Source organism: Cibotium barometz, chromosome 30 (genome assembly GCF_041138505.1).
Source record: "Cibotium barometz isolate CiBa-2024 chromosome 30, ASM4113850v1, whole genome shotgun sequence".
Lineage (NCBI taxonomy): Eukaryota > Viridiplantae > Streptophyta > Polypodiopsida > Cyatheales > Cibotiaceae > Cibotium > Cibotium barometz.
This window is the reverse complement of record NC_141075.1, coordinates 30,303,574-30,330,617: the sequence shown is the minus strand read 5'-3', so window position 1 is coordinate 30,330,617 and position 27,044 is coordinate 30,303,574. Positions and strand designations below refer to the sequence as shown.

Sequence of the window (27,044 nt, the reverse complement as noted above, 5' to 3'; positions counted from 1 at the left end):
GATCTCAAGATATATGGTATATGGATTCTGGCGCCTCTAACCACATGACCAGTCATGCTGAGTGGTGTAGAGATATGCAAAAAATTGAAAAAAACTCGGTTATGCAAAAACAGTCGATGATACTGCGCATCCCATTGCGCATGTTAGTAAAGTGCCATTGTCTATGTAGGATGGCAAAATGTACTTCATGTTCTGAATATTACAAAGAACCTCATTTTTGTTGGATAGATGGTTGAGCAGGGTTTGCAAGTGAGGTTTAATTCTCAAGGATGTTTTGTGAAAGACTTCAAAAATAAGTGTCGCTTGGTTGTAAAGGGTAACAGAAATGGGAAGATGTTTACTTTGGATGTGAACATGCCTGAGATAAAGGCAGCCATGTTTGCGCATGGAACAGGTGTCATTGCAGATATTGACATATGGCACAAGCGCATTGGTCATGTGAATGTATAGCAACTGAAGTCTATGTAAGCCCAAAATATTGTTGCAAGTTTACCAAAGTTTAAGGTTAACGGTATGCATAAGGTATGTGAAGCATGGCAACTTGGTAAGCAGGCCAAACATGCTTTCCCACATGAAAAGCATGTTAGTGCAAGGCCATTGGATGTCATACATTTAAATGTATAGGGACCAACCAAGACTGTAACAATTGCAGGTTGCAGGTGCTATGTTACATTCATTGATGACCACACTAGGAAAGTGTGGGTTTATTTCATGTTGAAGGAGAAAAGTGAGGTGTGCTCACTTTCAGAGATTTAAAGCCTTGGTCGAGAAGGAAAAAGGCATGCAAATAAAATGCCTAAGATCAAATGATGGGGGAGAATATTTCTCTAATGAGTTCAACGATTTCCTGAGAAAGCAGAGAATCAAGAGGCAGTTTACGTGCAGGTACACTCTGCAGCAACAGAATAGTGTTGCAAAAAGGAAAAATAGGCACATTGCAGAAGTGGCACGTGCCTTGATGGCTGAAAAGAATATGCCACATTACTTTTGGGCAGAAGCAGTAGCAACTACTGTGTACATTATGAACATGACACTCACTGCAGCTGTTCATGGTATGACTCCTGTATGAACAGAAGTTTACAGGCATAAGACTAGATGTGTCTCACCTAAAAAGTGATTAGGTGTATTGCATATGTACATGTTCCTGATGAAGTGAGAACAAAGTTGGATCCAAAGGCAAAGAAATGCATCTTCATTGGTTATGCTATGGAGCAAAAAGGTTATAGATGCTATAACCCTACCACTCCTGAGATGCGAGTAAGAAGAGATATCTTCTTCGATGAGATGAGTAGCTGGTATGCACCAGTAGTGAAGGCAACATAAGATGCAGATGTAAGAAGTGCTGATGTTGCACCACATGTAGAGCTAATCATAGGTGCGCTGAGTGGACTTGGGGAGTCCTCGAGTAGTGGATCCAATGTAAGCCCATGGTCAGGCAGGTTGAGGAATGATGTAGGTACACATGTATCACGAAAAGGGAAGGAAAAGGTAGATCAACCTGATCTATCAGCAGGTCACTCATGTGTGGATGGTGACTCTAGTGGCTTTGAGCAGAGCCTTGATGAGGAGCTTGGCATTCCATCTGTGGTTACTCCTGGTGTAAGGAGAATCACGGTTGTTTTGAGGACACCTGGCAATGATCCAGGTGTATGCAGTTCTACAAGGGTTAGGAGAATCATGGCTATTTTGAGGACACCTGATGGGGTGGCAATGATCCAGGTCTATGCAGGTCTACAAGGGTTAGATACCCTGTTGATAGTTTGAGATATTATGGATATACAACCCATCATTATGCTTACATGGTAAAAGCAATACAGGAGGTTGAGCCCACTTGCTTTTAGCAGGCACTTGGAAATAAGAAATGGAAAGATGCCATGGATGAGGAGATGGCAGCATTGGATGTAATGCAACATGGGAGTTAGTGCCTTTGTCTAAGGAAAAGAAGGTAATTGGATATAAGTGGGTGTATAAAGTCAAGCACAATGCTGATGGTTCAGTGAGCAGGTACAAGGCAAGATTGGTTGCCAAGGGCTATGTGCAGACTTATGGCATAGACTATGAGGAGACATTCATCCCGGTTGCAAGAATGGCAACCGTGAGAGGTGTCATTGCTATGGCTGCAGCGAAGGGCTGGTCTTTATGTCAAATGGATGTAAAGAATGCTTTCTTGCACGGTGATTTGCAAGAAGAAGTGTACATGATGCAGCCACCAGGTTATGAGAGTGATGCACATCTAGATTTTGTGTGTAAGTTACGCAAAGCCTTGTATGGCTTGAAGCAGGCACCTAGAGCATGGTCAAACAAGATCCGGGAGTATCTTGTTACCATTGGATTTCAAATATCCAATGCAATTTTTTCACTATATGTGAAAAAGACAAATAGAGGGATCATGCTATTAGTCATCTATGTGGATGACTTGATTATCACTGGTGATAGTGATGCAGACATACATGATTTCAAGATGCTTTTGAAGCAAAAGTTTGAGATGAAGGATTTGGGTAAGCTGCGGTATTTCTTGGGCATAGAGGTGGTGAGATCACCTCATGGCATTTTGCTATTGCAGAGGCACTATAGCTTGGACATGTTGTCCAAGTATGGTATGACAGGCTGTAAGCCTATTTCAATGCCATTGGAGGAGAACACAGCTTTTCGCAGATACAAGTGTGCTTTTGGAGGACCCCACTACATACAATCACATAGTGGGTAGTTTGATCTACATGACCATTACAAGGCCAGACTTGAGCTATGTTGTTGGACTTGTGAGTCAATTTATGCAGGCCCCTAGGAAGCCACACTTGGATGCAGCTAGACAGATCCTCAGGTACATAAAGTCCACAGTTGATTATGGACTTTTCTATGAGGCTGGTACAGAGATACAGTTACATGGGTACACAAATGCTGATTGGGCTAGTAGTATTGCAAACAAGAGATCTACCAGTGGTTTTATGTTCTCATTTGGGAGTGCTGTTGTAAGTTGGAGTAGTAAGAAACAGCCAACAGTTGCCTTGTTGAGTACAACGGCGACAGAGTACACGGGTGCTACTATGGCAGCTTGTGAGGTAGCTTGGTTTCAGAAGCTACTTGGTGACATGGGAGAGCCCGTGGATAGGGCAGTTATCATATATTGTGACAACATGAGCAACATACAGTTGGCCAGTAACCCAGTATATCATGCTAGAACAAAGCACATTAAGGTGCATTATCACTTTGTGAGGGAGAAGGTTTTAGCAGGAGATGTCGATCTGGTATATGTCAGCACAGAGGATCAAGTGGCTGACATCTTCATGAAGGCATTGGGCACAGAGAAGCTCCACAGGTTTAGGAACTTACTTGGAGCCTCTTTCTCCCTTACTCTTTGCCATAGCTGCATATGCACTCAAGTGGCTGGTGCAAGATGCCTTGCAGAAAGATAAAATGAAAGGCATTGACTTGCCAAATAATAAAGGGCAAATGTGTTTGCAGTTGTTTGCAAATGACACTAATGGACTACTGCATAATGATGAGAAATCTGTAAGAACCTTTTGGTGCTACCTTCAGAGTTTCTATACTGCCTCAAGTTCCCTCATTAATCATCAAAAACTAGGAATAAAAACCTTGATTAATGACCCTCCAAATTGGATAATTGAGTAGGGATGTCAAGTCATCAAAGAGGGACAAGTGCTCAGATTGCTGGGCATTCCAATGGGTTTCAAAGTGACTATGAAACATAGATGGCAGTGGGTAATGGAAAGAGTGAAAGCAAAGTTTGATAGGTGGAAAGGTTACCAACAGAATTTAGCAGGAAGATGCTTGGTGCTTAAACATCTGCGTATTCCCACGACCATTTACTTCCTCTCATGCTCGACACCCTCTAAGAGTAACATTAAAGAGCTGCAAACATTATGCATAAATTTCCTCAGGTATGGGGATGTGAATGTGTACAAAATTCCTAAGGTTTCTTGGACATACTGCACACAGCCCAAACAGAAGGGAGGATTGGGGATTCCAAATGTAGAGGACTTAGCCATGAGAATGGCAGCCAAATGGATCATAAGAAGTATATACCAACTTGAGTTTGACTGGTCGGTTTTAATTCATAGAAATTAGGACTGTCAGATAGACCTCAATGGAAAAACCTCCCATTCCTCCCACTGTTTCTCAGGAGAATCCAAAACTATTTTCATACCCTTTAAAAAACATTAAATCAAATCTACAAGAGATTTAGGCATACCTTGGAATTTCGAATTGCTTCAAAATTATGGTATTTGTATTTAAACCTTCAATATGTCCTTGTACTTGCCAGAGCTCTCATACCACTGGAACATGAAGCTTTCTCCAAGTACAACTTTAAACCATATTCTCACAATATAATTAAATTGAATAGAGAAAAATAATACAAGCACAGAGAAGATGAACGTGAACACTTGAAAAATACTTCACCACACAAAACACAAGCATTGGGTGTAATCTCCCCTTGACGTGTGTGGCTTTGTCTCCTACACGCGGTATTTATGTCACATTGATATTTACACCCCTTGGAGCCAATAATAGCACTTTTTCCCATAATCAAAGCCTATCCAAGGTATATGGGTGAGTTTGATCATAACAATCCCAAGCCCTCCTCTAACATAGTGCCATGGATCCAAAGGTTTGCAATTCTTTGAAATCTTTCAAAGCTACACTTTGAGATACTACTCTAACATGAGGCATATCTATTTTCTAAGTCTCAAGGAAGGCAAAGTTCATTTTTAAAAAAAATCTCGTGGTTTTGTTCTTCTCTTTTGGTAGGAGACTACATACTTGTTTAAACTATTAAAAACCCCTATAACCATAACAAGTGTCATCTCACCAGACAAAGGCTGGGTAAAACCTTCATGGAATGGGAAAGAGGAACTCAAAAAATCAACCATTTTTATGGGATAGCCCCATAAATGCTCTCTCTCTCTCTCTCTCTCTCTCTCTCTCTCTCTGTGTGTGCATATGTGGAGTGTGCATTTGTTATATTTTCATTCACTCTAGACAAGAACAATCTCATCAAAACTAGGCAACTGGCTGCATGGCACAATGATGGAAACCTAACAAGGCTTATTTGTGCGCAGAGACAAATGCTATCCTTTTGACTATCACAAAGATGTATGTTGCTATTCTTACAAACATGCTAGTACCATTTTGCATGTTACATGGCTTGTAATAACTCATTCTCCTCCACTTTCAACACTAAAAGCACTCTATCAAAAGAGGACATTGCATGTTTCCCCAAGATTATAGTTTTCAACAAGGGAGGCGTGTGCCACCTCACCGCCATTTCTTTTGTATGGCCATTTTTTTCTTCTTGCATGTAGCAGAATTCAAAATGAATAATTTCACCAATGAATGATCTTAGTTAACATGTTCATGTAGGAGGAGTTAGTGAGGAACTTCATGCATTCAACAATCAAAGCATCTACCTTATTCTCTTTCTGTTTGGAGTCCGAGTTCTAATCCTAGTTAGTCTTCTTAAGAACCAACAAGCTACACGAACTTGACCCTAGCATATTCTAGTTCAATTAACTAAAATTCTTGTGTGGCTAGTGCCATGAAAGCATCAAAGATCAAACACCAGTCCAGATCTTGGTGGGCTGCCATGTGTTGCTCATGCAAAGACCACATGTCAGGTGGAGTATATTGCATTCTCCTCATTTGCGGTGGATGGTGTTGCATGCTCTTTGCTTCTTGTTGGCAACGCTATTGTGCCTTGGTTGCCAAGGAGGTGCTCAAACTGCAACTTGAAGACCAAGTTGCAACCTCAAAGAACAAACCAAACTTGTCGGTGAAGACCCCGTGCAAAGAAGAAATTGTTGCAGAGGTGAAAGCACAGATCAAGTAAGATATGCACAAGACAATTAGCAACATCAAGATGGGGTCAAGCGAGACTTATGAGAACACATCAAATCAGATGTCACAACCAAAATCTAAGAAAAAGAATGAAGGCAATCGAAGGCCCTTCAAAGCCATGTGGGTGGCTTACATGATACATGGTACATGGATAGAGATCAAGAGGGATAATATGTAATCAACTATGTGGAGCATTACCAATGGTTGATTGGAAGCTAGCATTTGCCTCGGTTAAAAGACAATAATCATGCAGTAATAACAGAGAATATAAGGTTGGGATCCATCTTATAATCACAAAGGCAATTAGGTTGGGATCACACAAACTTACACAGGTACAAATTAAAGCAAGCCCCCCCCCCCCCCCCCCCCCCCCCCCCCAAAAAAAAAAAAAACGAAAGTTCGGGCAACTTGGAAAGAAGGCAATTGGGCAGTCTATCATGAGGGTGAAGTGCTCATTGAGGATTTCTGTAAACCCAGACAAAAACCCGAGCCAATCATTGAGGATTTCTGTAAACCCAGACAAAAACCCGAGCCAAACCCCCCCCCAAAAAAAAAAACCAATATCAAATGATTTGCTCTTCATGATAGTATACACACATGTACTTGTATCATCTTTCTGCCTGTAACCAAGACTAAGGTTTAGTTGCTCCAAATGATACCCATTTGTTTTACAGCTAGTCACAAAAACAAATATTTGGACATGCCACGGATGCAAACAAACTAATATACCTGCCCAAAACAACCGAGCCTTCTAAAGCTGAATCTGTCTTATGCATAGCTCATGGACGTAACTCAACAAGACTAAGCTCACTTCTATTTACGGTTATTCACCATGTGTTGAAGTCACACTGAGAGAAGGCCAAAATAACCAGCACCTCCAAAGCTGGATTGTTGGCATTTCAATCATCCTGCCCAAGAAAATCTCGTAGAAACCCCTGTTGAGCCACCACCATGAGATGTCCTTTGTGAGTGGGCTTGTTTAAGGGAATTTAGCTCTTAACAAGATGTTAGCCCTCACATTTTAACCCTTCTTCGTCCAAAAAATGAGCTCCTTCATACATCATCCCCTCAAACCCCCCTTGTGGAGACATTATTCTGTGGATTTTTGAGCTTTGCTGGCATCATCTTTCTGCACAAGAGGAAGCTCCACATATACTAGGAAGTAGCACATTCCAGCCTCTCGGATATAGTTCACATCTCCATTCATCAGCTTCACAAGTTTTCGTGATACACTCAGTCCCATTCCCTCCTGTGTGATCTCCTGAGATCGATCATACATCTGTTGGACCAAATCCTCTGGGATGCCAGACCCTGGATGCGATACCCTGATTTAAAAAAAACGGAGGCCACGATATCATAGCAGCATTCAGCCTAAATTTACTGTGTGTGAAATTGGGGTTTTCAGTGTGCGTGTGTGTGTGTGTGGAGGGAGGAGGGGGTTTGGTTTAGGCCAGCTAATGACACAAACACGTGGTGGAAATGTGGAGGACTAACCTGAACTCAAAACACACAACATGCAAACCATCTCCGATGTCCTTCACAGTGGGCACCACTTTGATACCCACCCACCCATCGGACGAAGACGTAAACCTCACAGCTGTTGTGAGAAAGTCGGCAAGCACTTGCTGCAGCCGTAGCTGATCCCCAAACAGGCATGTGTTCTTTACCTCTACAGGGGTTTCTCGAATAAGTTGTAGACGCTTCTCTCGGGATCTAATCATACCTTGGCTAATAACAGCATCCATTACTGTGCCCATTCTAAACTCCATGGTATCCAGCTCAATATTCCTGGCAGAAAAAGATGGTTAGAACATACTCCAGAGAAATAAAAACCATTTAAAAATGGCTGGCGAGTCCATCAGCACTACCCCTCCATAGCTTAACAAGACAAACAGCTCAATAAGCATTTAAGAACAGGAAGATTCAACTTCCATGGTCGTGATGGCTTTGCAATTCACCTTCACATGGGGAGCATACATTGTTGAATCCACATTTCACACCAAGGACACGTTCAAGAATTGAGAGGTACAACCCCTAACAAGAGAGTCCGGGACTGCGGAGACCATTTGAAGGCCAGACGACCTCAAATGAGGTGAGAAATCCACCATGATAAAATCCACCCCAAAAACAAGTGGACACTGCTGAAAATATGACAAAATTATGTGGTGGTTCTTGCAGGTTGGACTGTACGTGCAGAGAGAAAAAGCCAGTCTGAATGCGTGTGATCACATTTGCCTTTTTATAGAGAGAGGTACATTAGAATCAGGAGGGCTTCAGATGTAGCCACCCGGACGGAGGTATCAAGCCATGCAATGGAATGCTCACAACTCCCCAACTCTGCCCAGGATGGGGCTCCTTCCACAAACAGGCCAACAATTTAACATGACAAGTATTGATTATGTACACCCAGCAAAGCAGTTAACAACCATAGCTAAGTCAGAAAAAATGTCAGTCTCTCATGACCAGTTTATTGGTTCAAATCCCATGAAATGCATGCATACATACTCTCACCAACCGTGACACCCCAAGGTATTTCCGAAGTGAAAACTTGGTACAAAGTTCTGGTTTTTCCTGCATGGTGCCTGGACATTGAAATGTGTGTGTGAATTGCTTTCGGCATGCAATGTTTGGTTTCCTGCCATATAATGGCCCATGGACTTTGGGTCCATGGAAGGCCCAAAAATGCCCAAACGTTGGCACAGTTCACCTTTTACCTTAACAAGTTGGACCTCTAGTTTGTGCAGAAAAATAAAAAATAAAAAATCAACGTTTAAAGCTAAAAACAAGCAAGGACTCATTATGAAAACGCAAGAAAGAAGTTGGGAAAAATGCAGCCACAAAGCTTATAGATTCGGCTCACTGCAGAAAAACTGCACATGAAGTTGGGCCAAGATACATCAACCCCATATATGCCCAAGTGGTCAGAACCAGCAAAGGACGTGGCAACTCAAGAGGAAACTAAATCTCTGGAAGACGACCAAGAAATTAAGCCAGGCACTTAAGTTGCTCTCACGCTATCTCTACAACAAAGGGCTGATTATAGGCATGAAGGGAGATGTTTCAAGTGCAGAAGCAAAGATCACATGTATATGAAATAATGTCTAAACTTGAAAAGACCATGTGATATGGTTTCTCTAGGGATATGACTTCAAGTGTACATCTTGTATAAATTTCTTACAATGCAACAAAGAAGAACTACCGTTCATACTTGGCATTTTGATGAGAGCACTCCGGCTATATGGAGAAATTCAAACTTATGTCTTCTTTTGAAAAAAACGATAAATTCGACTTATGTGATTGGCAAATATAGATAACAGAAAAACAGATCAAAATCACTTGATACGTTGCTGATGCTTCAACTACATCCACAAGTGCTTTCTTCGCCAGCCTGGACATTATTTCCCAGTGTGAAAGGAGTCTGGTGGATTCCATGACGTCCAAATATTCAAGGATGTACAAGCTTTGGGAATGGGGGATTATCCGCTACAAAGAAATAGTCGCCCGGAACTTGGTCAAGGTGCTCGGAACAATTCCCTGGGCAAAGTTACAGTCATTCGAGTCCAGATATCACGTGGGAAACCATCCTGGTGAGCTCCCGAAGATTTGGAAGGTATTTAGCATGGGAACAGGCTCTTATAAGGCTGTCCACACTCACCTAGGGTAGAAGGACAAGTTATCAAACAGGCACCTCCGTTTTTAAAGTGGTTCACTCATATACGCATATTTCTAAATCACCATGAGCTGTGTTGTATTTGAGCAAAGGTGACAAAGAGTGATGCATTTCTGCATTGTGGTGGTTACTGTAATTTTGAGGAAATTAGAGCCTTTTCTTCTCCTATTCCTCTGATTTACTACTGGTCTCTAAAGACATAACCCCCCCGATGGGAAGGGGAGATCTGACCCAGCTGTCCCTGGTGGGTGAGCAAGGGTTCTCTGCCGTCAAAAACCCCCCACCCCCCAATCTAATGGGGTTTGTAAAAGCCCTAATTCACCATCAAACCTCACTATATCCTTCACTTAGGCATTTATGCCTCTTAACCTACTTGACTTTAAAAAAAGCTAAAGTTGCAAACAAAGAGGATGAAGACGTGTACATGAAATTAGAGGTGGTCATACCCTTGATCGAGTTTCTCAAAACTGTCCTCGTCAAGGATCTTTTGCAGCTGCCTCTCACAAAGAGCACTCGTCTCCAATATCTGCTTCTGTTCCTCAGAGAGGTTCATGCTCTCCATCAGCTTTCGTGTGAAAACAATCCCATACAGTGGGTTCCTGATCTCTTGCTTCATGTATGCTACTTCTTTGAGCCTTTCCAAAGCAATTCTTGCAGACCGCTTCTGGACTTGTAAAGCCTGCTGCAGTTCAGGACTGGCCGTGTGTAGAAAACAAAACACCCCCGTGACTGCCCCATCACCATCCGTTCTCTTGTGTGCAATCAATAGGGCCTCCACATACTTACCATCACGGTCAAAAAAGCCAAAAGGGAACCTGTCTAAGTCCTTTCCACCCATTGCAGTGTTTAGTACTATCATGAACTTGGTCATAGCATCCTGACCTCTGAGCCTGCAGCATGTTAGCTCTGTCCCAAAAACTTCCCCTATCATCATCTTCCCAATCACATCTTCTCTTTTCCAACCTGATAGCTTTTCCATGGCTGGATTCCACTCAGAACAGTAACCAAACTCATCAGTACCAAAGATTGGGGGTATCAGAGGATTTGGGTTCTGCACTATGGTCTTGTAGTCACCCTGAATGCGAGTAAACCTATCCATGACCACTTTCTGCCCAGTGACATCCTGACCGACAAAGCAAACCCCCACCACATTTTCAGTGAAGTCCCTACTCGAACATGCATTAACAATCAAGATAACTGGCCCATTCTCAGCTTGATGACCATAGGTTTTCAGCATGATCTCAACATTTTGTTCCTCTTCACCTGTAGGCCAGACATTTGCATGGAAATGATGTACTCTCTCTCTCTCTCTCTCTCTCTCTCTCTCTCTCTCTCTCTCTGCCTAATGGGCGAGCCCAGGACCACGAGGGACTCACTGACAAGTGCATCTCACATGCCGATGATACCCTGGCACCCCTGCTATCCTACATGTTCAATAAAACCTTTTATGAAGGCTACGGTCCTCACGGCCATCCGTAGACTCCATAATGGACGGGCCCAAGATCATGAGGGACTTGCTGCCAAGTACATCTCACATGCTGATGATACCTTCGCCCCTACTAGCCTACATGTTCAATAGAGCCCTTTGTTAAGGAATTCCACCCTCTTGGTCCACTAACACCATCAGCCCCATCCTCAAAGCCGGAGATCCACTTGATCCTAATAACCATAGGACGATCATGACTGGCCACACATTGGCAAAACTCTATGGATTGGTACTAGAGGCTGACCTCAGTTCATTTGCAGCGAAACAAGGATGCACACCCTCAAGACAGGCAGGCTTTCAGAGGAGCTACGCTACCCTTGACCAAATCTTCACCCTTCGTGCCATCAAAGGAGGGCAGAGCACGACATCAAAGGATTTACTGCTGCTTTGTGGATTTCCGCAAAGCTTTTATTGTTATACCCCGAGCCCGCCTCCTACACCCTCTATAGAACATAGAGGTCCCATTTAGCATGGTTTGGAGCATCATCGCCCTCTATGAGTCTGCCACCTAACGAGTAAAAGCCCCGGGAGGTATGTCATAGGAGATTTCCAGCACTATTGGGGTGAAACGGGGCTGCCCTCTATCACCCACTCTTTTTGGCCTCTACATCGTCAAGAACTCAAGCTTCATTGACAGATTAGGGGGGCTGGTTCCACAATGGCAAGCATACTAATTCCCCTACAACTCTATGCAAATGACATCATCCTCTTTTCACATTCAGCCAAGGGGCTTAAGAGACATTTCAATGCCTTACAGGGTTTTTACACTCAACAGGCCCTCAATGTTAACAGTCTATGCCCCTTCACATCCACATTGAGCTTAACATTTAGAGGGGATCCTGTGGAGATAGTGTCCTCTTATGTCTACCTTGGTGTCACTTTCAGTGGCCCACACTTCACCATGGTTCCCGTAGCGCACGCCAAAGTGACATGGGGATATGCAGCCTTGAGCTTAATTGAGTGGTAGTGCTTCCAAGCACATTCCCAGGAGCCCAAGTCGAAGGGTTGGCTTTTTGACACCCTCGTCAGACCAACCTTCATATACAGAGCAACCTTCTAGAGGCCAGATTTATCTGATGAGAATTGGCAGTGAGTTGAGAGGCCCCAAGTCATGATGTTCTCTTGTACGATCCACAACAAACCATCAGTCCCGCACCAGATTATCCAGACAGAGTTTGTTGCAACCCCGATGGTAGTGGATGCACTCTTCTAGACAGTCACATACCATCACATCAGTGAGATGGATCCCCACAAATACCCCAGGCTTGTCCTTGAGTCCTTGAGACAACGACCCCTTGAGGGCCACCCTAGAGTATGGCATGCCTGAGTTTCCACTTGGTTCTCAAGATACGGGCTCCACATGGAACGCCCCCCACCCCTGCAGTATGGTTTGGACTTCCCTTTTCTCCATGTCTCTCATGAGGACACCAATCAAGTTATCCAATTAGATCTTCTCAACCTCTACACCCATTGCACCTAGATCACATCTTTGAAACCTTCATTGAAGATCCACTTCTACAGCAGAGATCACTTCCTCAGCCTCACTGAGGATGGATTCATCTAGCAACTCGGCTACCTAAATGTTCAAATGTCCCATGCCATACGTATTGCGACTGGCCATATACGGGTTTCATCCTACCACCTCAAAGTGGATCATGCGGTTGAATGTGGCTGGGACGTTCGTCAAGCCAAAAGGCATGACCACAAATTCATAGTGGGCCCGTTCCGTACAGAAGATTGTCTTGGGAATGTCCCCCTCAACAATCCTCACTTGGTGGTACCCACTCTTCAAATTGAGTTTCGAGAACACCTTAGCTCCATTAGAATATAATCTATTCGAGGCATCGGGAATCTACTCTTGATAGTCAGCTTATTGAGGGCATGATAATCAACACACAAACGAGAAGATCCATCTTTTTTCTTGACAAACAATTCTTCGAGTTCGCAGTCCAACTCTGATTCCATTGCCTTAGAAAGGCGATATGGAAACTTGCTCGGGGGTTCCAAGCCTAGGAGGAGATTGTTCTTGTGGTCCTTTGATTTGGACAGGGGGAGCTGGGGAGGGAGATTGTCGCGAAGAAAAATCTTTTGGAACTTTTCATGGAGAGCCAAATACTTCTTGGAAGCACTGGCCACCGTCTGGGCAATCTGGATATATATCATCGCACAATGTGCGCCTTTCCTCATTGCTCGTTTAGCTTGCAAGTGGCTTATGAGCGGAAAGTTCGGAATTCCTGGCTTACACTTAATGGTCACTGGGGCATTTGACACGTTCCGACTAATCTGGAAAGTATGCTTGTCCCACTTGACATCAGGAAGGAAATTGTGAAACCATTGAATGCCCAATATTATGTCTGCTCCTACAAGAGAGCAACCATAAAATCACGCACAAACTCTATGCCCTGAATAACTAACTTAGCACCTAGAGCTTCATACTTGACGCTCGTTGTCATGCTTGTGCTAAAACCCTCAACTTGCTTGTCCACCGAAGTCGGGACGAAACAGGTAAGCCGAGCGGCCTGTTCCGTGACCATGTCCTCTGTGTTGCCGCTAAACAAGACGACGACTCTCTGGCCACCTATGTAGCCAAAGGTCTTGAGCAATTCGTTGTGCTCATACTCCTGGTCATGGGGGCCCTTCTGCTTATCTTCGAGCTCCCGGCTAATGATTGCTCCAACTCAAGCATTGGGATTGGAATAACTAGGGACAGCCACTGGGGTCTGTGTGGGAGCTCAGCTCACCACTGAAGCCATGGAGGCTGAAGCGGCAGTCTTTGGAGTGGTAGTCTTCTTAGGACACTCCCGAGAAGTGTCCTTTTGTATGACAAAAGAAACACCTACCCTACTTCTTGTACTGAGCAATCTCCTCAACACTCGACTTGCCACCGGTCTTGCCTGCCTCCGCTTTCTGGTCTGGAGTATGCTTGGGCGCATTTGTTAGCAATCATCTCCTATCTATACACTATGTCAGGGCCTCTGTTGTGGGTGTGCCCGCCTGTATTTGGTGTCTTCCCATTTTTCCTCACTCTCCGTATTTTTCCCATTTATTTGGAGCTGTGTATGGGCTGTCGGTTGCCCCTAGATGTCTGGCCGACTGTGTTTGTGCTGCCCATGTGATCTGGTGCTGCCCTACTGTACTATTCTACTGGCCAACTACTGAACTACTGGCCGACTAGGTATTTCTACAGGTCGTGGGCACCAGGGCAGCAATCGGCTGACTTTGGGCTGGCCGACCAGCAGCCAGGGGCCATATAAAATGGCCCCTTGCCCTCACACTCATTCATTGTGTATTCTAGGATTTTATTGGTGTATATAGCAGAGTTACACAAGCTTCTCTCTCTCTTTCATCTGTGTATTGCTCTCTAGAGCAGTTGTCTTCATTTCCGCTGTGCATTCTAACATGGTATCAGAGCCCCAGGTGGCTTGAAGCTTGGAGACAGCGGGACATCGAGGGTTTGCTGATTGGAGACTGTTTGGGCTGTACGGGACTTGGAGATAGGGTAGAAGGTGGCCATCACCGTTGGACAGCCACCTTGCATTCTACTTGCAGCCTCTTCTTCTTCTTTTTTCCCACCCACCCTCCCTTTACAAGACCTTGTGAACCCTTGAGATGGCAGATTTGCTTGAGATGGCTGAGAAACACGTGAAGATCCCGATACTCCCCACGTTCCCGGTGGACGACAGTAGGACGGGAACAACTATGGCACATGGAAGGTAATGATGGAATCTGTTTTGGAGTCCTATGACTTGGCTGATTTCATTGTTGTTGGGGTCCCATGGCCGGAGTTGGAAGATGGGGAGTTACCCTCTATTCAAAAGGAATGGGAGGCACAGGCACAGGCACAGTTATGGGATCGTGTTAATGCCCGAGTCCGTTCTTTCATCTTCCTCAATTGCACACCACACGTGATCAATCACATAAAGCATATGACGCTGGCCAGAGGGATTTGGCAGCATTTGGCTTCTCTCTACGACAGGGTATCACCCATGAAGAGGATCTCCTTGGAAGTTTAGATGCGAATGATGAATCCTGTAAAGTCATCGACGATGTGGGAGCACATCAACAAGCTGTAGGCTCTTCAGCAGGAAGTTCTCCAAGCAAGGAAAGAGATGTCGACAGAGAATATGGCCATAACATTGTTGTCACATTTTCCCCTCTCAGTACTCAGCCTTTTACTCCTCTTTGATCACCAGTGGCACGCTCAGCACCATCACATGGGAGGAGCTTGTGCCCATGATCTTGGATCAGGAAGAGCGATTCATGAACCCTCCACAGGGCGGAGGTTCTGAGGCCTTGATTGGCCAACGGTCGAAAGGCCGTAACAACAAGGGCAAAGGAAAGTCTTCTGAGAAGAAGCCAAATTCAGACCGAGAGGACCTGTAACGATTGTGGCGAGGAAGGCCACTATTGGAGAAAGTGTCCCAAGCGGACTGGGAAGAGTGCTGATCTTCAGCTTCAGCTGCAAAGACTCCAGCCTTTGTGCACTTGGAGATGTTGGACACCGATGCTTCAAGCGAGGAGGCAGTTGGCTTCACCGCCAAGGATACTCGGGAATGGATTCTTGATAATGGTGCTTCCAGCACATGACTCCTTCCCGTGACTTTTTTCAGGATCTAAAATGGCAGTCAGGTCGCATTTTCATTGGCGACAATTCCACCATATCGATTCACAGTGAGGGCTGGATGGAGATCATTCCCGATGGTAGAGGGGGGAAGCATTCCTCTCGTGTTCTTTATGTCCCCGCACTTGGTTTTTATCTGTTGTCAGTGCATGAGGTGTGGAAGACTGGCTTCCGGGTGGAGTTTGAGGAGCATCCTGTTGCTCTATGGGACCGCGAGACTGGCCAGGTTGTTTGGGAAGGCGGCGTAGAGAATGGTATATACAAACTCTCCGCACTCTCCTCTTTGACAGGTTCTCAAATTAGTGGTTTGTGGCACTTTCAGTTTGGCGAGCTTTCTGGGACCAAATGGTGGTTGGCTTGCCAGATGTTGGCAACAGGCAAGGATGCTATACTTCTTGCATTCGTGGTAAGCAACACAAGGAATCTTTTCCGAAGCAAGCTTCCAGGCGGGCTTCGAAACCTTTGGAGTTGGTACACACCGACTTGTGTGGACCTATGCAGACAACATCCTTGGGGGGTTCTTTGTACTTTATGCTCCTTGTTCATGATTGTAGCAGATTCACATGGGTTTATTTTCTTTCACAGGACCGAGCGTTGGCTCGGTTCAAGGAGTGGCATGTGATGGTGGAGAAAGAGTCTGGCTTGCAGATAAAGACTCTTACGGCTGACAAAGGAGGAGAATTTTCTTCCAATGCCTTCGTGCGGTTTTGTGCAGAACATGGCATCAAGCGAGAGCTGGCCAATACAGGCTCACCGTCAGAGAATGGAGTAGTTGAGCGTAAGAACAGGACTGTGGTGGAGATGGCGAGGACGATGCTGGAGCATCGTGATCTTCCTCATCCACTTTGGGGAAAGGCTGTGGCTACGGCTGTCCATATCCTCAACCGTTCTCCGACGACTTCAGTACCGAACACGACTCCCTTTGAGGCATATTTTAGCAGGAAACCTGATGTCTCCCATTTCCGTGTGTTTGGGAGTTATGCATATGTTCACATTCTGAAGAAGCAAAGGGGGAAGCTCGACTCAAAGTCCCAAAAGCTTGTCTTTGTGGTATATAACTCTCTTTCCAAGGGATACAGGTTGTATGATCCAGAGAGGAACGAGGTCATCACATCAGCAGGGATGTGATTTTTGATGAGCATGTTCCGGTCTCCACTGTTGATGAGCCGCCACTTCTTGGAGACCCAGATGATTATGATGATGATTCCCAGTCAATTGTTCCAGCTGGACAGCCTCATTCAGTTGAGGTGGTTGAGCCCACAGCTGGAGATGAGCCCCCGCAGCAGCAGGAGGCTCCACGTTCTATTCGAGTACCCAGGTGGTTGGTAGACACCCTTCGGGAGTCGTGTGTTATGGAGCTTCCCTCCGAATGAATCACAGAGGACAAACCTCAAAGATCGCATAGAGTTCGTGATAAAAGTCATTTAGCAGAGCTTTTACAGGTAAACTATGCTTTGATGTCTCGTATCATGCGGGACAAAGAGCCCACTTCCATTAAGGAAGCCCTTGCACAGGATACTTGGAGGAAAGCCATGCAGGTGGAACTGGATGCCATTGAGAAGAATAACACTTGCGAGTTGGTTCCAAGGCCGTCGAAACGGTCTGTCATTGGTGTCGAGCGGGTCTTTAAGACCAAGTATACGCCAGATGGGTCGGTGGACAAACACAAAGCCAGACTTGTGGCTAACGGTTATGCTCAGCGACTTGGCATCGACAGCGAGGATGACCACGATTCCGACCGTTCTTGCCCTTGCTTCTTCTCAGCGGTGGCCTGTATTTCAGATGGATGTGAAACCTACGTTCCTTAATGGTGACCTGCAGGAGGAGGTGTATGTTGAGCAGCCTCCAAGCTTTGAGGTTCCAGGATCAAAGGGGATAGTTTACAGGTTGCGGGAGGCCTTGTATGGTCTTAAGCAGGCTCCCAGGGCTTGGAATCAAAAGATTGATTCCTTCTTTCTACGAATTGGATTTCAGAGATCGGTTGCAGATCCCAACCTATATCTCTTTCAGGAACACGGCATGGTCACGTTGATCATCCTTTATGCAGATGACCTCATTCTCACCGGCGGTCATATGGAGCACATTGCAGTGACAAAGGCTGCCTTGTCAAAGGAGTTTGAGATGACCGACTTCTTCTTGGGATTGGAGATCTGGCAGATCCAAAGGGGGTTCTTTGTCTCTCAATAGCGGTATGTTCATGAGTTGCTTGAAGCCTTTGGGATGGAGAACTGCAAGCCTATCACGTCACCGATGGACCCGAAAACAAAACTTACAGTGAATGATCCTTGTGAGCCAGTTGACGCCTCTCTGTACCGGAAGCTAGTTGGTTCATTGATCTGGTTGCTGAACACCAGATTGGACTTGAGCTTTCCTGTGGGGCTGTTGAGCTCATTTATGCAGACGCCATTGAAGTCTCATTGGGACGGAGGATTGCGGATCTTGCAGTATCTGCAGGGTACGAAGGATCTTGGACTCTTCTACACCATTGAAGGTGAAACGAAGGAACGAGTTCCACTCCAAAGTTAGAGTGACTCAGATCCCAACCTATATCTCTTTCAGGAACACGACGAGATTGGGTTTCCACAGAAGGAGCCCACGTTCATCCAGTGCATTACTGAAAAATGTATATCAAGTAGATCCATGTATGCTGATCAGTTGAAGTGTTGCCCTCTCCTTAGATCAAGTATCTCTACCATGGGGCTGTCTAGAATGGAGAGGTCGTAGAAGCGAGGTAGGCGCCTCCGATGCCAAGCAATAATGGCTCTGATCTGGCGATCGTGGTCGGGCGTGGCCGACGAGCACGACATAAGATAACTGCTCTATCAGTGGTGACTCCCTAGGAGCGTGGTCGGTGCCCTGATGGCCCAATGGAGGCGGTATTAGGAGGGGTGTGGGCTGGGTTGCTGGTGCTGGTGCCGAAGAAATCTGTCAGGGTCCTCTGTCTAGGTACATCATGGCTCGGCCTCTTGTCTGCAAAGAGGGTCTCTCTGTGTCTCCTGAGCTCAAGTAGAAACAATCCCAGGCATCTCTGATCCTCGAACTCCATGACCCTGCGTAACGGCCCAAAACCCTCGCGGAAGAGGCAGTGATATCTCCCTCGGATCTCATAATAGACTGTACATCGGCAAATGTAGTGTTCCTCTGTCTCTACCTCCTGGTAGCATAGCTGACAAATGCGGTCATCCACGATCTGATGCACATATCGCCCTGTCTCAATCCGCAGCTGGTGTGATGAGATCCGGATCTGGCCAATGGCACAACGTATCCCATGTGATAGGTGTACATCCATGTACACCGGGTGGGTGATAAAATCATCCGGTGAGAGGGGTAGAAAATGGCTCTTGTAATGAGCCATTTTCGTGCCCAAGGGCTCAAGGGGGCTAGTCCATGTCCTCTCTATGTCCACTCTGATGATATCCATCTTGATCATGTGGTTTTGCTCTGAGCGGGTGAGATCCAAAAATGGACAATCGAGACTGTACTGAAAGGGTGGTAGTGCCTCTATCCGCAAACCATGTAGGTCAAACCATGATCTCATCTAAGCGTACCAACAATGAGTATCTCCATCCTCTGCCAACTGTATGGATGAGGTCAATGCCAAACGGGAGTACCTCTACTGAGGGAGCTCCCATAGCCGCTATAAAAAGGTAACTGCCTCGAATAGGGCCTCGGTTACTACTGGTAGGGGGACCCAGCTCAGCCCGAACAATCTCATGTGGTACTGATGATTTGCTCCGAATCATGCGGGCAATCATCATAATCAGTGGTCTCTCCATTTGCCTCCATCCCTCATCTGTTCCTCTCTAAGATCTGTGCTGTATACAGGGCCCCCAAATTGGAGCTCCGTACAGGAGGGTCGGTGTGACAAGCATATCAAATAGCCACAATTTGGTGCGTGGCTCCTGAAACTGTGTGTGCACACTGCCTCTCAAGTGCCCCCAAGGTTGCATGCCCTCGAGCTGATCTAGCTGCTGCTGCCTCCTTCAGGGAGAAACGCGGTCATGTGAAAGGAACTCCCAAGTAGACATATGACCTAACGTACTCTACTGGCTCCCCTCGGAAAGTGAACTGAGGCTCTGATCTCGTCACCCATGCCTGTGTGGTGTTAAACACCATAACCTTGGTTTTCCCAAGGTTCACTGTCAGATCTCTATCCGCACAGAAAGCCTGGTGTCTCTGTAGTCCCTCTGGAGAGTCTGAGATTAGAACAATATCATCAGCATATAACAAGATGGGTATCAACACCCCTGCAGGCATGCCCCTGGGCCTCCCAATCTATCTACATAATCAGAGACTGCATCAATGTACAATCCAAAGAGGGTGGGCAATAGCGCACATCCCTACTTCACCCCTATCGTGCTGGTCACCCTATCAGATAGTCCGCCTAGAGCTCGGACTCTGCATGTCACAGACTCATACAAAGCATATATCCCCCACTGCATATCCTCGGGTACCTCAATGTCATGCAATCTGTGCGTAAGCCTGGCATGTGGTACGGTATCAAAGGCTTTGCGGAAGTCCACAAAGCAGTAGTATATCCTTCTCTCCTGTGCCCTGCCCTCTTCGATAAGTGCCCGAAGTGTCAGTATGTGATCCAAGGTAGTAAATCCTCTCCTGAAGCCAGCCTGTCCATGTGCTCGATGACCATGCCCCTCTGCCCATCGGCTCAGCTCCGACTCCAATATAGAGCCATATAATTTGGCCAAGTAATGACCAATCATGATCGTCCTGTAGTTGCCTGGTACCATGGGGTTCCCGCTCTTAAAGAGTGGTACAATGATATGCTCTGTCCAGCTTGTCGGGAAACCCTCACAAATGGCACGATTAAACACACGCACGATGAGCGGAGCCAAAGTGTCTCGTGCATATGAGAAGTGCTCTCCAACTAGCCCATCATGATCCTGTGCCTTTCCATTCTGTAACCTGTCTATCGCATCTAGCACCATCCGCATAGTAAAAAAGGTGCTGCTAGCCGGTCTAGCTCCCAATGGAGGGGGGGTGGGGGGCTGTCCTGGTGCATCACATAGCTCTCTAGCATAAGTATGCCATGCCTCAGGTGCAGTAATCGGAGTACCAAGCTGTCTCTCCTGAAACATCTTCCATGCCCTCTTGTTGTCCTTCCCCAGGAAGAGTTGGTAGATCTCCTCCTCTAGCTTAGCCAGATAGGCTCGTTTCTTCCTCCGCACAAGGCGCCGAAAGATCATCCTGGCTTTTCTATGCGTGTGAGACCCAATGGCAATCTCACGCTGTAGTTGTGCTCGTGTCTCACGACACTCATCATCATACCAACTGTTCTATGGGGCAGTGCTGCAAGGGTGGGTGGAAGGGATCATAGTGCAGGGAAACGCCTGAAGGCTGCCCAGCCCACTTGAATGAAGATGCCAGCTGCGTGAAATCTGCATCAATCGTGTGCAGGCGTGCTGGTACATGCAAGTGGTACTCGAAGGCAGTCGAGGGGACAAGCGCACGTAGGCAGGCGGACCCATATACAGGCAATCGGACTGGTATGCGCAGGCAAGCGCAAACCCCCGAGTGGATGCGCAAGCAAGCGCAGGCATCAAATCCTCGAAGTAGGCAGGCGGGTACACGCAGCCGTCGGCGGCGTTGAGGTTCCTGCAAGATTTAGCAAAAAGCAAATGCGTGGAGGTTTTTTTAAGCTTTTGTTTTTTTTTTAAACCCACGCCTTGTTTGTCATTGCTTTCGTTTTTTTTTGCTGAACCTTAGTAAAAGGGTTTAAAATACCCAATATATATATATATCATTCACTTCTCCATAAACTTGGAGAAGATCATGCAAGCCAAAAACTTTAGAGTTGAACAAACAATCAGAACATGAACTAGAGCGAGAAAGTATAGTAACTGACATACCTGTCAAAGACAACTGGTTAGCTGCCTTTGGCTTGGGTCCTACGTTGGTCTTTGCACCCTTTTGCATCGGGCACTCGTTATGCATATGTCCTTTTTCTTCGCAGATGAAGCAACGTCCCTCCTTCTTGAGCTTCAAAGCTTTAAGGAGACGTTTTTTCTTTGCGGGGGTCGAAGTAGAATTCTTCGAAGGTTGGTTCGAAGACTTTCCTTCTGTCATGTTAGCCATCGGTGCGGAGAACTTCCTTTTGTGCTTGTTTCCCTGCTCGGTCACGGGTTTAGACTTGGAAGAGACCATTGTATCATCATAGATACGAGCGGAATGAATGGCCTCGTCCAAAGTTTTGTATTTGTTGTTTTTAACCTGTAAACAGTACGAGTCGGGTAAACCGGCTATGAAGAACCCCAAAAGACTAGTAGGATCCATCTTCCTAGCTTTTATCTGCAAGTCCCTAAATTTCTGGAGACAGACCTCATAAGTGAGGTTCTGGAACGTCAAGTCAAAGTAGCATACCGGGCAACAATATCATAGTCATCCTCTTTGTTGAGGAATTCTTTCTTGAAGACTTCTTCGAGCTGTGCCTAAGTCGTTGGTTTAGGGTTGAGTTCTTTCCACCAAAACAAAGCTTTGTCTGAGAGGAAACCTGCTGCTAATTGGATCTTTTTGCCATCGTCATATGGATGAAACTGAGTAATATTGGGGCCTAAAGCAAATGCCTAAGTATCCATACCCGAAAGAGTAGATAGGGTAGTGGTCAACAAAGAGATAAGAGTTCTGTAAAGTTTGCATTTGCGCGGCGACTTGTGCTTGATGTTTTGAGGAAGAAGCTTCGAGAGCAACTTTAAACTCTTGGAAATCTGATTTTGAAACAAAATCCTCAAAAAGATCACCATCGGTGGCTTCCGTAGCCGGCAGGTCTTCACGTTCGAGAATGGGCTCCAACTCGGATTCTTGGGTCGACATCTTGAAGAGGGCAAGATAAGAGAAAAGTTTGATTCTTGCACAAAGAAGAGTGCTAGAAAGCTTGAGAGCTTGAGAGATGTGTGGCAAGAAGCCTCCTTGAGGGGAATTTATAGGCTTCCCCAAAAGCTTACTTAGCTTTTGCTTTTGTATTATATATATATATATATGCCATAGAATCCAAATTCTTCTAGACCCTGGCAGCTCACACAACTTTGTTAATTGGGTCTTGACACAACACCCAGCGATCATACCTATGAGGTACGCCTACCTGCGGGTCGACAAGTATGGGATCGAAAGGTGGAGAAGCTACCGATACGGATTCACGACTACGAAGATACTCTGGAATGTTGTATTATGTACCTAGAGCATGTAGACTTGTTATTAGGAATTGAGTGGTTTAAGACTCTTCATGTCCAGATAGATTGGTCTAGTCATACTTTTTCTTTTGAACATAGGAACACCCAGTATTGTATCTTAGGTGATTGTATACATCCCTCTCAGGGACCTCTTGTAAATAATGATGATTTTGAAAATATAAAGGACTCTTCTTTGTATACTGCTTTCCACTGTGTCTTGATTCCACTTTCTTCATTTCTCATACCTACTATGGATGATAATGAATTAAGTGTGTTTGAAAACAACGAATTAAAGAAGATACTTGATTTGTTTCAAGATGTATTTCCTAAGGAACTGCCATCAAGCTTACCACCTAAAAGGGCAGTAGATTATCGTATTGACCTTCCCTGGTGCTCACCCTGTTAGTATTCCACCTTACAAGATGAGCCAAGCTGAGGAAGATGAGTTGGCCAAACAACTCGCTGATTATTTGAGGATGGGCCAAATCCGTCCAAGTAAATCACCTTGGGGTGCACCTGTGTTACTCAAGAGAAAGAAGGAAAACACCTGGAGAATGTGTATAGATTACAAGAGATTGAACAAGCTGACAATTAAGAACCGTTATTCTCTCCCTAGATCAGATGACCTGATTGACCGATTAGCCGGAGCGAAACATTTCACGAAGATAGATTTACGTACTAGCTATCACCAGATACATATTCATGAAAGGCATGTCGAAAGAACCGCCTTTTAGACTAGGTATGGCCATTACGAGTTTCTCGTATTACCTTTTGCGTTAACCAATACCCTAGCCACTTTCCAGCAAATGATGAACGATCTTTTTCGTGAACATTTGGGAAAATTTGTAGTTGTGTTCCTGGATGATATTTTGATATATAGTCGTACTCTTGAGGATCACATTAGACACCTCACGATTGTCTTAACTATTTTAAGACAGAATCGACTATATGCTGAATTAAGTAAATGTGAGTTTTTCATGACAGACATCATTTACTTGGGACACAAGATTACTAGAGATGGATTGAGCATTAACTATGACCAAGTTCAGAAGGTTCTGGCCTGGCCTATACCACAGACAGTGAAACAACTTCGTTCTTTTCTCAGTTTTGTTGTTTTTCGGAAATCTATGCGGAGTACTCTCAGCTCACACTACCAATGACCGACTTGTTGAAAGGTCGTGGATGTAAGTCGAATCAGCCTATCACTTGGAATAACGATCTTGATATGGCCTTCAGACTTTTGAAAGATAAAGTCAAGGAAGCACCTATCTTAGCATTACCCGATCCTAGTCAGCCTTATGTTCTTGAAACTAATGCCAATGACCATGCAATCAAATGTGTTGACAAGACGGGCACCCAAGTGTGGACGCCCAATGACCAGCCAAGAGCCTATAAAAGGGTAGCCAAGGTTAGTCATTAGTTCATAGAGTCTCGCATGTCTTTGTGAGAGCTCTATGGTCAGGAGCCTCGATCTAGTGCAGACGTGCACCTGCTTTACGCAGCCGAGGCCAACAACAGTCTCGAGGCCCGCGAGGGTAGCTTCGTGGTGGTGTGGGACGTCACGAGGTAGAGATTGGTCGGTACGTCCATCTAGTTAGCTCAGCTCGTGGCTCGGTGGGAACAACCAAGACTTGTGGGCTTGCCCACGGCTGTCAAGGTTGGGAGGTGAGTCAAGCCTCCACCCCTGCAGGTTTCGAGTCTTGTACCAAGAGCGTTCTATGAGGTGATCCTATGGGGATTTGACAGCTGGTGACATCTTGCTTCTTTATTGTTCAACGGAGGACAATGCGACGGACCTCTTCACAAAGTCTCTCCCTCAGGCTATGCTCCGACGGCACTCCAGCTCACTGGGGTTGGTTCCACATCCAGGAGCTGAGAGGGGGTGTTAGCAGTCATCTCTTGTCTATACACTATGTTACGGCCTCTATTGTGGGTGTGCTCTCTGTATTTGGTGTCTTCCCATTTTTCCTCACTCTCCGTATTTTTTCTCATTTATTTGAAGCTATGTATGGGCTGTCGGCTACCCCCAGATGTCTGGCCGATTGTGTTTGTGCTGCCCATGTGATCTGGTGCTGCCCGACTGTACTATACTGCTGGCCGACTTGGTATTTCTACAGGTCGTGGGCACCAGGGCAACAGTCGGCTGACTTTGGGCTGGCCGACCAGCAAGCAGGAGCCATATAAATGGCCCCTTGTCCTCACAATCATTCATTGTGTATTCCGGGATTTTATTGGTGTATATAGCAAAGTTACACAAGCTTCTCTCTCTCTCTTTCATCCGTGTATTGCTCTCTACAGCAGTTGTCTTTATTTCCGCTGTGCATTCTAACAGAATTGCCCTTTCTTGTCCGTATCAGATAAGCCTAATTGCAAACATAAGTTTGAAATTTTGTTGGCAAACTGAAGGACTAGTTGTGCGTTCTGTCGCGCTCCCTGAGACCGATCCCGTCAAGTGGGAATAGACTCCGTTGGACACCCACACGCGTAATAGCAAAACTTAATATCACAATTTGAAATGGACAACTTAATAACAACTGAAAATTGAAATGAAATAGATGGACACCAGCACTGGGGCCGGAACGGGCCGACCCCCCCCCCCTCAATATATGATATATTATCGGGAGTATTTAACAAATACAATGCTCCATGGGTTCAATGAACCAGATGATGTCCATGTACAAATGAATACAGTACCAAACAAAAGGCTCGAAGTAGATGTTCGAAGGAGAGCAACCACTTGAGTGGTCCAGTCTCTACGGTCCTGTGCCTTCACTGGACTCCGCGGAGAGCGCCCCACTCGTGTTCCAGGACCACGCACAAACAGGGGCTCCCGTACTAACGCCTCGCTCTCCCAATCTCGGCACCTTTGGACCGTGGTTCTCCAAAATCTTGGACCACCCGGCACCGAATGGGTGTTAGCGGTAGAGAGAATCCTTTATCAGATTTACAACAAAGTTCTTTACTTAAATCTGAATTCACTTACTTGTAGCTCGCAAATAGAAGTCAAATACCCGTGGTGTTTGTGTGCAGCTACTTGAGAGGGACACCAGGGCGCAGCAGCTTGTCGAGGAGAATGAGGAGAGCAGCCTGCTGTGGGAGGCGTAGCCACCTGAAGAAGGGAGATGCCGCCTATGGAAGGGAGGCGCAATCCGCCTGCAAAGCAGCACAGCCAACTGCTGAGCAGGACACAGCCGCCTGTATGGGAAGAGGAGCAACCGCCGATGGAAAAGAGGTACAGCGGCCTGTAGAGAGTATGCACAGCTGTCTGCTTGTGGAGATGGCGCAGCCTACTCGACAGAGGGAGCAGCGCCTGCTGGACAGAGGGAGCAGCCGTCAGGAGAGGAGGTGGAGATGGCGCAGCGTGTTGGACAGAGGGAGCATCGCCTACTGGACAGAGAGAGCAGCCGTCAAGAGAGGAGGTGGAGATGGCGCAGCCTGCTGGACAGAGGGAGCAACGCCTGCTGGAGAGGTAACACCTAGCTGCAGCCGCCTGTGAGGTGGCGCAGCGGCCTACAGGGCAGAAGGAGCAGCCTGGCTGCAGAGCACAGCCGCTTGGCTGCAGCCTGTAGAGGAAGAGGCGTGGAGCCGCCTGAGAGCCAACGAGGAGGAGGAGCCGACATCCCCTCCCCCCCCCCCCCCCCCCCAAACAGTTGTCCGCAACTGAAAAGCATCCAAATATGTCTAAAGCACATGCTGGCAATCTTTGAAGAACTCTTCATCTACCCATTCATCATCAATGGGAAGATAGTTCTTAAACTTCACAAGGTAATACCTGACAACTTTGCCTGCAACAACAAGCCTGCGTTCCTTGTGATACACAATCCGCTCTGGCTGCAAGATCTCCTCAAGCTCATCCACTTCTGGTGGATCCTCAATGACCGTTTCACTAGGCTCCGGCCCTATATACTTGCGAAGGAGACTCACATGAAAAGTATTGTGTATGTGCCAATGACTAGGTAATGCCAATCTAAAAGCCACTTCATTGATCTTCTCGAACACTCGAAAAGGCCCATAGTACCTAGTTGCAAGCTTAGGATATGCACCCTCTTTGCCAAGCCTCTTTGCAAGTCTTGCTTTCTCAAATTTCAACAATACCCAATCATTATCTTTAACATCCAATTGCCTTCTATGCTTGTCGGCAGTCTTTTTATGCTTGTCTTGTGACCTTGCAATGGCTGTCCGCACCTGAGCAAAAGCAATATCCAAGTCTCTTACATACTCATCAGCTGC

General features: G+C 46.0%; 1 protein-coding gene across 2 annotated transcripts in view; it reads right to left on the bottom strand.

Annotated features, from left to right (window-relative positions):
• Window positions 1-6,403: 6,403 nt before the first annotated feature.
• LOC147621373 (phytochrome 2-like) overlaps window positions 6,404-27,044 on the bottom strand; it is a 57,768-nt gene continuing 37,127 nt past the window's right edge. Inside the window, exons 2-4 of one of the 2 annotated variants that reach the window (XM_086824113.1) lie at window positions 9,970-10,786; window positions 7,348-7,641; window positions 6,404-7,178 (exon numbers count right to left, since the gene is read on the bottom strand). In XM_086824113.1, coding sequence (XP_086680239.1) covers window positions 6,944-7,178; window positions 7,348-7,641; window positions 9,970-10,786 — 1,346 coding nt within the window. In that variant the 3' untranslated portion in view covers window positions 6,404-6,943. The remainder of the gene's footprint in view (window positions 7,179-7,347; window positions 7,642-9,969; window positions 10,787-27,044) is intronic. The other variant, XM_086824114.1, reaches the window with a different exon arrangement.